General features: G+C 46.3%; 1 protein-coding gene across 2 annotated transcripts in view; it reads right to left on the bottom strand.

Annotated features, from left to right (window-relative positions):
• Nucleotides 1–13781, bottom strand: part of PPP4R4 (protein phosphatase 4 regulatory subunit 4) — a 1510494-nt gene that overhangs the window by 970480 nt on the left and 526233 nt on the right. For both annotated transcript variants that reach the window (XM_069208239.1, XM_069208238.1), the window contains exon 6: nucleotides 5898–6004. In XM_069208239.1, coding sequence (XP_069064340.1) covers nucleotides 5898–6004 — 107 coding nt within the window. The remainder of the gene's footprint in view (nucleotides 1–5897; nucleotides 6005–13781) is intronic.

The raw sequence follows: 13781 nt of genomic DNA, 5'->3' as shown, positions 1-13781 counted from the left end.
CAAAGCACTGGTAGGAGCCTGTTGGACAGCAACAGGAAGTTGGAGTCTCTGGGGCGCTTCCTTTATGTTGGAAAAAAAGGCTTCTTGCACCAAAAAACAACTAGAATGGTCTGCTGTAATAGAAAATCCACCCAAAAACATATTTATGCGTATATTTAGCTGCTTCATAAGTACAAAATCTGCTCGAGGTGCACCCGTGGTCGCTCACATTTGCAAGCAACACTATAATGGCGCAGTTGTGGCCAGCAGCCGCAATAGCAGGTGCAAAATCTCTTGCCCGCTACAAGCTGCCCGAGAGACTATCATGGTGCTTGTAAGCGGGAACCAAAAACAATTCTCGCACACACTAACAGAAAAAATATTCCACACACACACACACACACTAACAGAAAAAATATTCCACAACACGCTGGATAGCACAATCTGAGTCCTCTGTATTACTCCGCACAGAGTGGAAAGGCTTTTTCACCCAGGCCTAATCAGAATGTCAGACAATTGCTTTTGCAAGTAAAGTCAAATCAGAAGAGGGATTTTGAACATCATAGTATGACCTAACTGCAGCTGTCTTTCCCTATTTATTTTGCATTTTCAATGAGTGCTACTCTAGGAAACAAAATGGTGCCAGCACACTGTATATCAAATAAACCATAACATTCCCTGTACACAACCACAATAAATAGAGTAACAGAGTCAGAACATATCACAGTTCCCAGTCATTCAATATTTAAAAAGACTGATACACCAGTTAGTGCTAAATGGCACAAAAAGGGGGCAAAGGTTCATAAATAAGAGGAAAAGCATAGTTGAATTGTGAGGCTGAGGAAAAGAGGTTTAAAAAGGAGGAAACGAGAAGACAAAAGTCTTAGAGCGTTAAAAATCTTGAAGTGGTCAAGGAGAGGTAGTAAAGCAACATTGAGAAATTAGTTGAGGTGTTAAAAATGTAATGTAAGGCACAGCAGGATGAGCTAAAACAAGATATAAAGGGAATTCCAAAGGAGCAGCAGAGGTAGGTAGGGATGACCGTGGGGGGCTGTGGGGAGCTGGGACTGAGCATCAAGCAAGACAGGGAGAGGTAGAGAAAAGACTAACGGAAAGTAACAGTAACTAGAGCAATCATATCAAAAGCATGTTACAGAAGCTTTCTCATCTTTTTAAATGGAATGAGGGTAGAAATTCTGTCCATTGCAGGATTTCTGAGAGAGATTTTCAAAGGAAGGACCCTCCCTGCCTCACTACAATAGGTAGCCAAAGCCTTATAAACCTTTCCATTCCATAATTGAAAAAGTATCAGGGATAAATTTAGCAGAATCTTTCAAACAAAGTGAATGAGCAATGGGGGTATATGCATCCCTACATAAATTTTTAAAGAACGAAGATTGGATGATGACTTTTTTTGCATAGAAAGATTCAACATCATTGAAACACAGCAGCACTGTACACTCCCTCAGCATTCAAGAAACGCTGAGGGAGTGTACAGTGACCCGTGTTAAGCACCTTGCATGTAAAAGGCATAAGGAGTTATGCAGAAAACCACTATTTGCCTCTAAAACGGTCTCTGACATATGAGAAGTCAAGAAAATAGCTGTTCACCCACTGTAAACCAGTTATTGACCATATGGAAGAATATGCAACCTTTATGAAATTAATAATAATAAAAAAATATGATCCATTGTAAAAAGATGGCAGAGAGTTGCACTCAGTACTCTCCATAAAATGCCAGTCTGAATTAAATGCACATCTTTTAGGACTAGTGATGAACTGGAAAATGTGTTCTATGTAGGTGCTATGCACATATGTAAATTCAGCTGTGGTTTGACCAAGCTTTTGCTGCCCAGCAAAGAGGTGTTTTAAAGGGGAGGCGATATCAAGCACTCAAGCTATTATAAAAGTTGACCAAAAGTCAAAGTGTCTTGAATGCAAAAAGCAAACTTATGAGGTGGTCTGCAGACCTCCCAACTCAGACAGTACCACCTTGTGTAACATGATGTAGTGTCCCTTCATATGGTCATGAGGTAAAGAGCTGATATGACATGGTGGGAAACAGGGAGCTGGAACCCATGCAAACAGTGGGCTTCCAGTCTCTGTTTGTAGGTTTTGCAGAGCTGATGTTTTTGTGGGTTTTCGAACATCATTAGGGCATTGGCAGGAGTATCAGCAACATGTTTGTAGGTCAAACATAAGTGTTCGACCTCTTGTATACTTTTAGAAGGCTTATGGCTTAAAGCGATTTCATTTGTTGGTAGCCGTGTCTTTTATAAATTCTTGCTTTCTAGTGGTCAGTTCTGCCTTTTTCGCTCACCTTTTTCTGTTTTCGAGCAGTGACTAACTACTGTATTATTCCACTTTGGTTTCTTTATCTGTTGCTGTGTTGGACTATTTTTGCTATCTCTTTAGTAATCCCCTTTCACTGGGGGTGTTTTAGGCTGGTAGAGGCCTGTGTTTTATTGCAGTATTCTGTTCCTCCCATGTTGCTGATATTTGTTTTGGCTTTATTCCAGCGCTGTCCTAGTTTACCTCTGGCTCCTAAAATGAGCTTTTTTTTAGGAAAGAAACACCCAGTCATTAGTTTAGCTCACTGCTCATGAAAGCCACAATATGCCCTTTCCGTTAGAATATAGCTAAATCTAGAAGCAATGATGAGAAACTTGCTTAGTCTTGCATCGCTTCTCGCGCCTCTCTCTCCAGGGCCCCTTCCTGCCAGCACTCATGACATTGCACACAGGGCTTCGCTTATCTCCTTTATTTGGGCCACAAATCTTCTCAGGTTGCCCTGCTTCTTGAAATGCGAGGCAAGAATGCTTGCAAGAATTTTCATTCTGTTAAAATAAAAATTAAATACTTTTACAGCCTTATTTTCCAATTTCTGTTCAGACGTTTACATAATGTGAGGTAGTGCAGTCATCTTCTCGTCTCTCCTCAATGGCTTGTGATTTCTGATGTCAGTAGTCACCAGTGACCACCAAACAATGCCAGGAAAACACAAAACTATGAGACAGGGTCGACTAATTTATGTGGCAAGAAAAGTCCAGTTCTGAATTTACAATGCCAATAGCTCCACCTCAAGAAAATGCAAGACCTATTGCAATGCAAATGCTTATTTCTCCTGTCCGAAAGCTGGGAGTTTGTTCTGCTGCTTTTTAGTTTTACCTGTAAGCATTTTGTTTCTCTTTGTTGGGCAGATGGCAAGTTATAAAACAAAAATACATTTGTGTCTTCCTTTGCACACAGTTATAGTGATTGCACAGCACTTCTTATTACTCGTGAAGTGCTGAGGTGCTTTGGACTACGCTTCACTATTGCCATGCCTGCCCTCTGCTGTGCTCTTCAGCTACACTCTGAGCTAACTTTGCCTAAATATGGTTCCAAAAAGTTGTTGCTTCGAACTAGACCGATGCACTATATTTTGACTCTTTTTTGTGTATTTCTTTAAACTGCACTACTGTACGCTCTTATGCCATGTATGTTGTCTAGAGGTTCGCTCCCTACCACAATTCCCTTGGTCTGCTGTGCTATTGTAAATGTGTATACAGCGGCCTGAAAACATCTTCGAGTGAGGTTTGCGATATACAACTTTATACATAAAGCTTTTGCTTGTCTGTCTCCGTAAACTTAGCATTAGCGATAGTGTCGTGTTTGTAGGGCTTATTACTTCTTCTGCAATGACGAGGCGCTCTACTTTTGTAATTTGATCTAAAGTTATACCAACTCACGGATGTCTGTAGTGCCCACCATTTCATCTGGGGCACGTATTTCCTCTGGAGTGTTTAGGTGGTGTACTTTCTCTGTGCTCTTTATTATTTGCTTTAGGTTGCAGGCTTTGTGGGGCTTTCATCGATCTGTGAAAATATGAACTGGTCCTGCGGTTTCCGCAGTGGAAGTATTCATCAAGTGCTGGATTCTTTTTGAGAGTGACACAATGAGCGGCTGCATTTTACAAATACATTTACAGGGCTTACATCAATGTGTTGGTTTCTTTAGAGTAGAAGGTGTAGCACCAGAGGAAGGTGTGGCAAGGAGGTCGTTTGGAAGTCCAGGAAGAAAGAAGGTCCTTGGTGAGGTTTCCAGGACCTTCCTTTGAGGAGCTACTCAGTACAAGCTGGAGTTGGGAAGCCTGGCTCTGCAGTACTGGTCAGATAGCCTGGAGCAGGAGATGAGGTCCTGGCTAGATGTTAACAGCGAGACCACAGAATTTTGGTTTCTAATACTGGCTTCTCTTGCTTGTGGGGTATTGGGTGTGAGAACTGTTCTTCAACCTCTACTGCAGACAAAGGGTAAAAATTGCACTAAAATCTGATGTTCTCTGTCTGTGTAAAGTTTAATCTGTGACATCACGCATGACACTTTAGTCATTTTTCTGGCAGCAGTCCAACCTTAGTCCTACCGGTAGGACAAAAAATTAACACATAACAAGGTGAATAGTGAGCGGTGCAGGGCCCCTTTTTGAAAACAGAATACCATAAGCAGGAATTAAGCACTCCCTGAAAACAATAGCTTCAACCAGGGAGCCTATACTGTAGAAAGGGCCATTGGAATTCTGCAATTCTGCAGTCGCAGATGTTGTTGCATAATTATGGATGTGTTGCATTTGACACATAATGCATCATCTGCTGCATAATCTGCAGAGTTTGAGAAAAAATGTTTCAAGCTGAAACGGTTCAAAAGTTATTACAAAAGTGGCAAAGTTGGTCCCTGCACAGTAGAATCCCTTAGCAAAGATTAACTGTTCATCTTTCAGGGGATTTTCTCTGTGTTTGGTTTTTACATTGGATCTAATGAGGTTAAATCTTTGCCCAGACAGTGTTACCATGCGCAACAATACAACATAACGGAGTAATAGTATAAAAAAAGTGTCACATTGTGCTGCATAAACTTTGTTTCCTTGCTATATAATTTGGTGCTCCCCTGACGCATAATTCTAGTGGCCCTACCTTTAGGTCAGTCTGGCAGTGCCAGATAGACTGCTCTGATAGGTTAGGGTATGGGCCGTATTTTTCAGCGCAATCGCTTTGACCTGTTGTAAGTATTGTGCCTTTTTAAAAATCCTTTGTTATTATTGGTAAATGTTTAACGTCTGTTACTCCTTGGGGCGGTTTTGTTACCGCCTTACAGACTGACCCTGTTACGTGATAATTGCACAATTGCAGAAACGTTTGACTGCGAGAGAACTTCTTTTTCCTTTTGTGTCGATACTTTGCGCTCATGTTCTTGGCAGCCATGGCACTTTGAATTGGCTTGCTTGTGTCAAGTGTTTTACTTTTCATTTTCAATTTATGTGGCAAGAAAAGTCCTGTTAGGAATTTACAACGCTAACAGCTCTAACTCGAGCAAAGGCAAGACACATTGCACTGCAAATGCTTGTTAATTTTTTTTTTGGGTAGGATGTAGAAGCGTTCCTCAGACAATGCTGGTCACAAATCACTGCCCCACTAAGACCCTGCATCTCCTGTCTTACGGTAAAACGTGTTTACAATTTGGCAGGTGTAAAACAGTGAAAAGAGAAAAAAATGTGACCATATACTGAAAAGTTCAGTTATTAATACATTGACCCTCTTCCTTCCATACTCTGGTCTCTCTACCTTCCAGCTGCTTTCTCTATATAAATTTATATCAATCTTTCTTAAACTACCTTTTTCTCCTTTTAACCATCTCCTCTAATGTTGGGTTTCAGAGAATGCTTTTCAGTAAGTAGTACCATTTCAGTATATGTGTTTGTTACCCCTTATACGCGAAAGTCCACATGCTTGCACATATTTGAAAAAAAATAATAGCAACGAAAATCAAATTACTCATTTTTATGCACGTCACCAAGGAACATTAATTCACTGGACAGCAAAAGCATGAACATTCTTTGTGAAGCAAAAGCATGTACTGCAAAAAAGTAAAAAAAACATACTCACACATTAGCTTCAAATTTATTGGATAATTTCCCCAAGATTTTGCAGCTGGCTAAGCGCGACTGTACAGTTTGGGACAGCTGTGCTTTTGAAACAAGTGGATTTAAAATCTAGAATACGAAAATAACAGTGCAAATCAGAATAGTGACATATGCCAAATAAAAAGAGTGACATCAAATATCAGACCTGTATTACTTTCAGAGGGTAAAAGAAATAACTCGAAAATTCCGTTTTAGGTGTGACCTAAAGGTAGCGTTGGCAAGCTCGCCAACCTAATGTTTTTAAACAAATAATAAAAATACACTATACAGAAAGGTATACATAACAGGGTTTTTAGTCATCCCTCTTCGTACATTGCCCTGTTCGTGTCATTCGTGTTTTCCCTCCTTCCATCATAGGCAAAAGCAAGGGACGGTGGGTAGGCCAACTTTATCCATTAGCTCTCTTCTCTGATAACATTTTTCTCTTCACGTTCACATCCGCGGACCAGTCTCTGCTTTCATTTCTGTTTTCGTTTAATTTATTTTTTCTTTGTGTCAACTTTGACTTGCTTTTTTGCAAACACATTCATAGCACCTCTACGAGGCAGCATTTTTACTCGTTATTTTGCCACTTTTAATTGCTTCTGCATATTTGAAAAAACAAAAAAAGCCTCACAAACTGTAGGTTTACCAGGGTCAGATACCTATTGTCTCACGCACATGACTCCTTCGATATATTGACTGTAATAAAATGCCTCTTTTTGCATGAGCAGCCCCATGTTTTTATCTTGTTGGTTTTTGACTCTGTACACTGGGACACTGTTAGCCAGGCCACAGTTAATGCGGTCTGACCCTTAAAAAATTTCCAATTGGTTGAAATCCCTGATTGGCATATTCAACTTACCAAAAAGTTCCTGGTATATCATACCCTATGTACCTAGGGCCTGTAATGCAAATAGCACTAGTGTACTGGAGCTCTTATTGTGCCACATCTAAAGTGACCATGTAAAGCATGACAGTAAGGCTGCTACAGCAGCCTAGCTGAGCATTGTTAATACCGCCAATTCGACCTGTCAAAATCATCTTTTTGCTAGGCCAAAACCTTCCTTTTCAGTCGTACTATGTCACCCCTAAAGTAGGCCTTACCAGCCCTAAGGCAGAATACATAGGCCCTCATTAAGAACAAGGCGGTAAACACAGTCGACCGCAGTGGCAACGGCGAACAGAAGACCGCCATTAGCGGTGAACAGAAACCCACCATATAATGATGCAAAAATCAGAAACCGACAAAAATCTCCATGCCACCAGTCACCGCCAGGACCTTGTCGGCAGAAATGCTGGACCTCCCACCACGCCATCGCCGAGCACACAAGCCCTCCAAATAATGATGCACAAATCACTGTGGCGGGCAGTGGAAGCCGAACGACTATTGGCGGTACAGACCGCCACGGCCGGCAATTGGACCCAACAGTAAGAAATGCACACATATGCAAGTTCAAAACCCACACACCTGACACACATCTACAACACTATAAAACACTCACAGACACACCCCACATTCCTTTGCAACAAACTTAGGACAACTGATACAGAGAACTCTAGAAGCAGACACCGAATTCCACAATACACGATACATACACCCAACCACACAAGAGCACCCTCACCTAGATCCACACAAGACACCATTCACAAGACACACCATGGCACCCCTCCAACACCCACGCTTCACAGAATGGGAGCTAAGGACCATGGTGGACGAGATACTGAAGGTCGAGCCACAATTATTCAGGGCACAGTTCCAGCACACACCCATCGCCAGGTAGATGGTGCTATGGCAGACAATAGTGAACAATGTCAATGCAGTGGGACACCATCCACGCACGAGGGAAGACATCCGCAAGAGATGGAACGACCTGCGTGGGAAGGTGAGGTCCATGGCATCCCAGCACAACATTGTAGTCCAGAAGACTGGGGAAGGACCTCCACCAGCACCAACGGACTACACTGATTGGGAGGAAAAGGTATTGGCCATCCTGCACCCTGTGGGACTCCCTGGACTCACTGGAGGAATGCACTCTGGTAAGTCATCTACAATTACACCATATCCATCACACCTGTAATGCATGCACACCCCACCCCACCAACAGCCACCAGGACCACTACCCCACCCAGCCCAGGCTCACAACACCCAGCCACGCTGCATGCCCACAAACCCACTAACAGGCCCACATCCCTCCCCCTGTGCACAGCCACCTACCCCTGCAAGGAATCACAAAGGTACTACACCACCCACAATGCACCTCCACATCCTAAGCAAAATGCAATGCGAACCTCACAAAGGCACCCTGCATGGCCCCAAAGTGTAAAAACCTGCATAAAACAGCCCAGACCTGTGCATCCCATACGATCAGCAATTGTAACAGACATGTCTATTCCCCCCTACAGGCACCACCACCCATGCCACCCTGACAGTCAGGACAAGGAGTGGCAGTGCCCCACAGGGAGACAGAGGCACCACCCAGGACACAGGAGATGGAAACCTGGACATTGTGAGACACCCTTGCCCCCCATACATTCCTGGACTGTCACCATCCAGCAGCCCCACCCAGGACACTACTGACACCCCTACCACCCAGCATACGACATCAGCCCAGAGCAACCGTCCGCACACCTGTGTATCCAGGCCACAGACTGGTGGAACACATGGACAGAGGCCACAGTCACCCCCTACCAACATGCAGGAAGATGATGGCCCCAGTACAAGTGGTACCGCCAGACCTGTGCAGGGGACACAGGCACAGGGGTTTAGGCCCAGTGGGAGGGCATCACTGGCCCAGGGGAGAGGCCACAGGATGGATGCTGCAGCCCAGGTTGTGATCTCTGAGGTCGTGGGAGCATACCACCGTACCCAGGACAGATTGGCCCAGATTGTGTCCACCCTGAAGCAGACTCAAAGGATGCAGGTAGCACACCACCAAGAGGCCATGGAGCAGTGGAAACTGCACAATGCCACAATGGCCACCATAGCAGGTGCGCTACTGCACCTTGTCCCAACACAGCCTGAGGCCCCCACAGACCAGGAAGCCCCTACTATAGGCCAGGATACAGACCAGGCAACACATTAGCAGCAGCAACTGGACTTGTGCCACACTCTCAGGACACACAGGAGACCTGCATCTCAAACCGTACAGGCCAACACCAGGCACCCAAACGGTCCCTCGGGCCAAGATATGGGACAGGAACACCTGCCAAGACCAAGGCCCCCTCAAAGAAGTGACTCTGGCAAGAACTGTCGTCCAAGTGTGCCACTGAACCAACGACCAAACCATGTAAAAACAACACCAAACACTAGAAATGATAGATGGACATATCACTACTGCCAATAAATGCTTCAACTATGTAGTCATATTGTACAACCACCACCAGATCACTCCCATCACTGTACACTGCACAATATAATCCCTGCACCAAATAAAACACCATGTCCCCTGTCATTATGTCGAAACAAATTGATGTATGAATGCAACTGTCTTATAAATCATTTATTCTTATCTGAGTAGCAGGAATTGCACCCCAAGCAAAACATGTGGTTGTGCCAACAGAATTGTCAAACAATTTTACCATAATGTAACATGTCCTATGCAGACCTGGTCACAGTGGCAATGTCTATTGACCCAACTCCACCTAGATGAAAAGTATGCACAGACAGCAATCTCATCGATTAGTCCCGTATAGTTACTGGAAGTAGAGTTGTATCAGTTGGTTCCTGGAATGTACATCTTTCCCCTCCTCATCATCCCCTCTCTGAGGAAGCAGGTCTGGGTATACAGCACTCTCCTCCTCCAAGAGGGTGATAGAATTCCTCACAGCCACGTTGTGCAGCATGCAGCAGGCCACAACTATTCTACACACCTTTTCAGGCTCATAGGCCAGGGATCCACAAGAGATAGGTAGGCAACAAAATCTAGCCTTCAGGAGACCTATTGTGCGCTCTATCACCCGCCTAGTACATCCATGGGCCTTATTGTAATTCCTCTCTGCATCTGTCCTAGGATTCCTCACTGGTGTCAGGAGACAATGCATGTTGGGGTAGCCAGAATCACCTAAAAAAGGGGGTAAACAGGACTGTCAATGACAACCCTCCGTGGCAGACAGCCTGGCTGTCTGCTATGTGGCAATAAGTGTCAACCACACCTACCTATGATTCATCCTCTGTCCCTCTGTAGTTGTTCCATCTTGCGTGGCACAATACTGTTCCTTGGCACAAAGGAATCATGGACTGATCCAGGGAACATGGCATTCACATGTGAGATGTACTGGTTGCAGTACACACCAATTGAATGCTCATGGAATGAATGGTCTTCCTGTTTCTGTACACTTGTTCACTGACTCTTGGGGGGATGAGAGCAATGTGGGTTCCATCAATGGCACCTATCACTTGGGGTATGTTGGCAAAGACATAGAAGTCCGACTTGATGGTAGGGAGGTCAGCACTTTGGGGACACCTCACAAAGGACCGCAGGTGTCGTACAAATGCATTCAGGAATATGGACAGTATAATGCTAAACATTGGATGTGAAAAACCTGCACTCATGCCCACTGTCACTTGAAATGAGCCCGTGGCCAGGAAATGAAGTGCAGAGAGCACCTGCACTTTAGTAGGGATGGCATGCTGATTACGATAAACCGGTCTCAGTGCTGGATCCAGTAATGCACAAAGTTCATGAATAGTAGCACAAGTGAGTCTGTAATTGATAATGATATGACGCTCCACCATGGTTCTCAAATCAACAAGTGGTCTGTACACCAATGGGGCCCTCCCTCGCCACAAGGGTCTGTACCTAGGAGGAATATAGAACACATGTGAGGAACACACATACATCTGCCCACAATGTTTCCTATTCAGGACTGCAGGCATGATTGTCAACAACACATAAGCATAGTATGTGTGACACTGTAGCAACATGTCCAAGATGATACATCAGGACTGTTCAGGTGAGCAAATGTATATTGGTTCAAATCTATGGGTGTTTGGGGACAATAGGGCCTGCATGGGGCAGATGAGGATTTAACAACTGCGTGACCGCTAGCGGTTGACGTAATAGCGTAAGGCGGTGTTTAGCGCTGTGCACCAATTCATTGGTCAACATGGTTGTCAATGGGTATTCTTTGCGTATCATAATCGCCGCCGGCGGTGACAGTGCACACCGCCGCAGTGCGTATGCTAACTTGCCACCCCAACTTCACTTGACTCTCGGATCTCGTGCATGCTGGCACTCCACTGAGTGTGCTGCTGTATCCTGCCTCTGGTCATGGAAATGGCACGTGTGGCAGGGGAAAGGGCCCTAGCCTTCATAAGCGAGGAATTGGAGAAGCTCGTGGACGGGGTCCTGCACCTGTATGCCAAGCTCTACGGTCGCCAGAGGTACAGGTGAGTAGGAGGATTGGGGGCATGGATGTGTGTAATGGTGGTAGATGGCTGTAAACATGCGTGCACGTGTGACACTGTATAGTCCAGGATTCCTACCATGCTGCGTGTGTGTGCTGCTATGCAGTTTTATATGTGCGTCCCATAGTGGACGTATAGCCAGCTGTATGTAATGCCAATTGTCTGACCTCCGTGTTCCTTTTTCTGTGTGTCCCATATAGGTCAGCGCCCATCAGAAGAGGGGACTTTGGAAGGCCATTGCCAGGGAGGTGCAGACCCTGGGGGTCTACAACCGGCAGAGCACCCATTGCAGGACGCGGTGGGAGGACCTGCGGCGCTGGGCGAGGTCCAGCTGAGGAAGTCCTCCCAACGAGGAAGGGGTGCCTGTCGTGCACTGACCCCCACTTATGCGACGTATTCTGGTGGTGGTGTACCCGGACCTGGATGGGCGCTTGAAGGCTGCACAGCAGTCACAAGGGGCTGAGTACAAAAACCATACTTTGGCTCCTTGATGATGTGTGTGTGTGCAGTGGTATGTATGCTGTCTTGTGGCAAGGACTCTGACAGATGTCCACCTACATAATGGCCCCCGTGGGGAATAGGGTTATAAGGGTCAGGTCTGCAGTACTTCAGGCCCTTCAGTGCGGTGGGGGATGGCTGTAGAGTAGGGTTGTGGCCACTAGTCAGGGGCATAGCCATGTGTATAGCGGCAGGTGCTTCATAGACTAAAAGTTGCAGGGTGGGTGTATGTGTGAACCACTTATGTACCTCCATTCAGATATTTACAATTGTCTCTCCTGTTTTGTCTCCCCATCCTTGTTCTCTTGTGTTCTCTGTGTACATCAGCATCATCTGGCGAGGGAGCTGAGGCACCGGCGAGTGGGGATGCATCGGCCCACGGTTCCACAGAGGCAGAATCGTCCTACGCCAAGGAGACCAGTGGGTTGGAGGGCAAGGGGAGTACCATGGGGAGGCAACTACCACTGGAGGTAAAGACTCTGATACCTCCTCCGGTGGGAGCTCCCAGGCGGTGGTGGACCCTAGTGGGCCCACCCATTCTATGTCATCTTCCGCCACCCCCATACCGTCACTGCCCTCCCATTTGCTCCCCACCGAGTTGCCCGTGCCCGCTCACCCAGAAGGGTGGGTGTCTCCTTTGCCCCAGGCACCTCATCCCCTGCCCCAGTCAGCCCTGCTTCCGTCACGTAGGAGGCTATTGACCTCCTGAGAACCATTTCTGTAGGGCAGACAACCATCGTCACTGCCATCCAGAGGCTAGCATCAGAGGTGCAGCAGACCAATGCCGATCTGGATGGCATTCACAATGCTGTGTCTGGACTACAGAGATCTTTTCAGGCTCTGGCTTCCTTTTTGATGGCAGCCAGTGTCCCTGGTCATTCTGTTCCCCCTCCAACCACCTCTACCCCTTCATGCACCCCACTCCCTTCAACCACCTAAAGCACACATTCTGACACGGAGGCACACACCTCAACACACAAGAAGCACACTTAAAAACACAAGCACCACACCTCCCACCACAGGCATACACACAGCCAGCATACACAGGCACACACACCAATATCCACTTCCCCCAGTGTGTCCGCATCTTCCGCCTCCCTGTCTGTCCCCTCTACATGCACACCCACAGGCACTGCACCCTCATTCAATGTTGCTGACCTTATTCTTGCAGTCACCACAATATCAGACATCCATTAATGCACCCAAGACACCACACCTGCACTCGCCACAACGACTTTAGTTGACACATGCAGCACACTCACCAGACTTGCAGACACCCAGACAACATACATTTACACTGCCAGCCTGTCTTGTCCCACTGTCCTCCCAAGACACTCAAACACACCAAAACACCCACCCATCACACATCCACCACACCTCAGAATACTGTCCAGTCACCTGCACCCACGTCACGCACACCTACACCTGTCACAACCACTCCCTCTACCTGCACTCCCACGCCTTCCTCCAGGTCCACCCCAATTGCCCCTAAGAAACTTTTCCTATCCCGTGTTTAACAGCCCGCCCCTGTCCGCCCTTCCCATTCCTGTGTTTCCTCCCCTGTGTGCAAGAGACCCCGTGCTGGCCCTGGAACATCTGCTGCACCCCAGGCCAAGTCCGCTCTCCACCTGCCTCAAGGTCCAGATCCAAGCCACCTCAAACATCCAAACGTAAGGACAAGCCCCCCCTTCCCAGTCGTAAGTCCCCACCACCCCCTGCCCTGTTCCCTGAGGTGTCTGGATGCCCCATTGTTGCCCCTATGAGGTGGAGTACCTTTGCACTTGTGAGAGTCAAATTGGGGCCAGTTTGGCCCATCGGACTATGTACTCTGGACTGGCCATTGCGATTATGTTGCACTTATATTGCTCATTGAGCTGAATAAAAATTCATGTGTGACCAGTGTTGTTTATGGCACACTCAGGATACGTGGTTCATTGTTTCTTTGGTTGGGGTGTTGGG

This window comes from Pleurodeles waltl, chromosome 9, assembly GCF_031143425.1.
Source record: "Pleurodeles waltl isolate 20211129_DDA chromosome 9, aPleWal1.hap1.20221129, whole genome shotgun sequence".
In the NCBI taxonomy this organism is placed as follows: domain Eukaryota; kingdom Metazoa; phylum Chordata; class Amphibia; order Caudata; family Salamandridae; genus Pleurodeles; species Pleurodeles waltl.
This window is presented reverse-complemented; position numbering and strand designations above follow the sequence as displayed.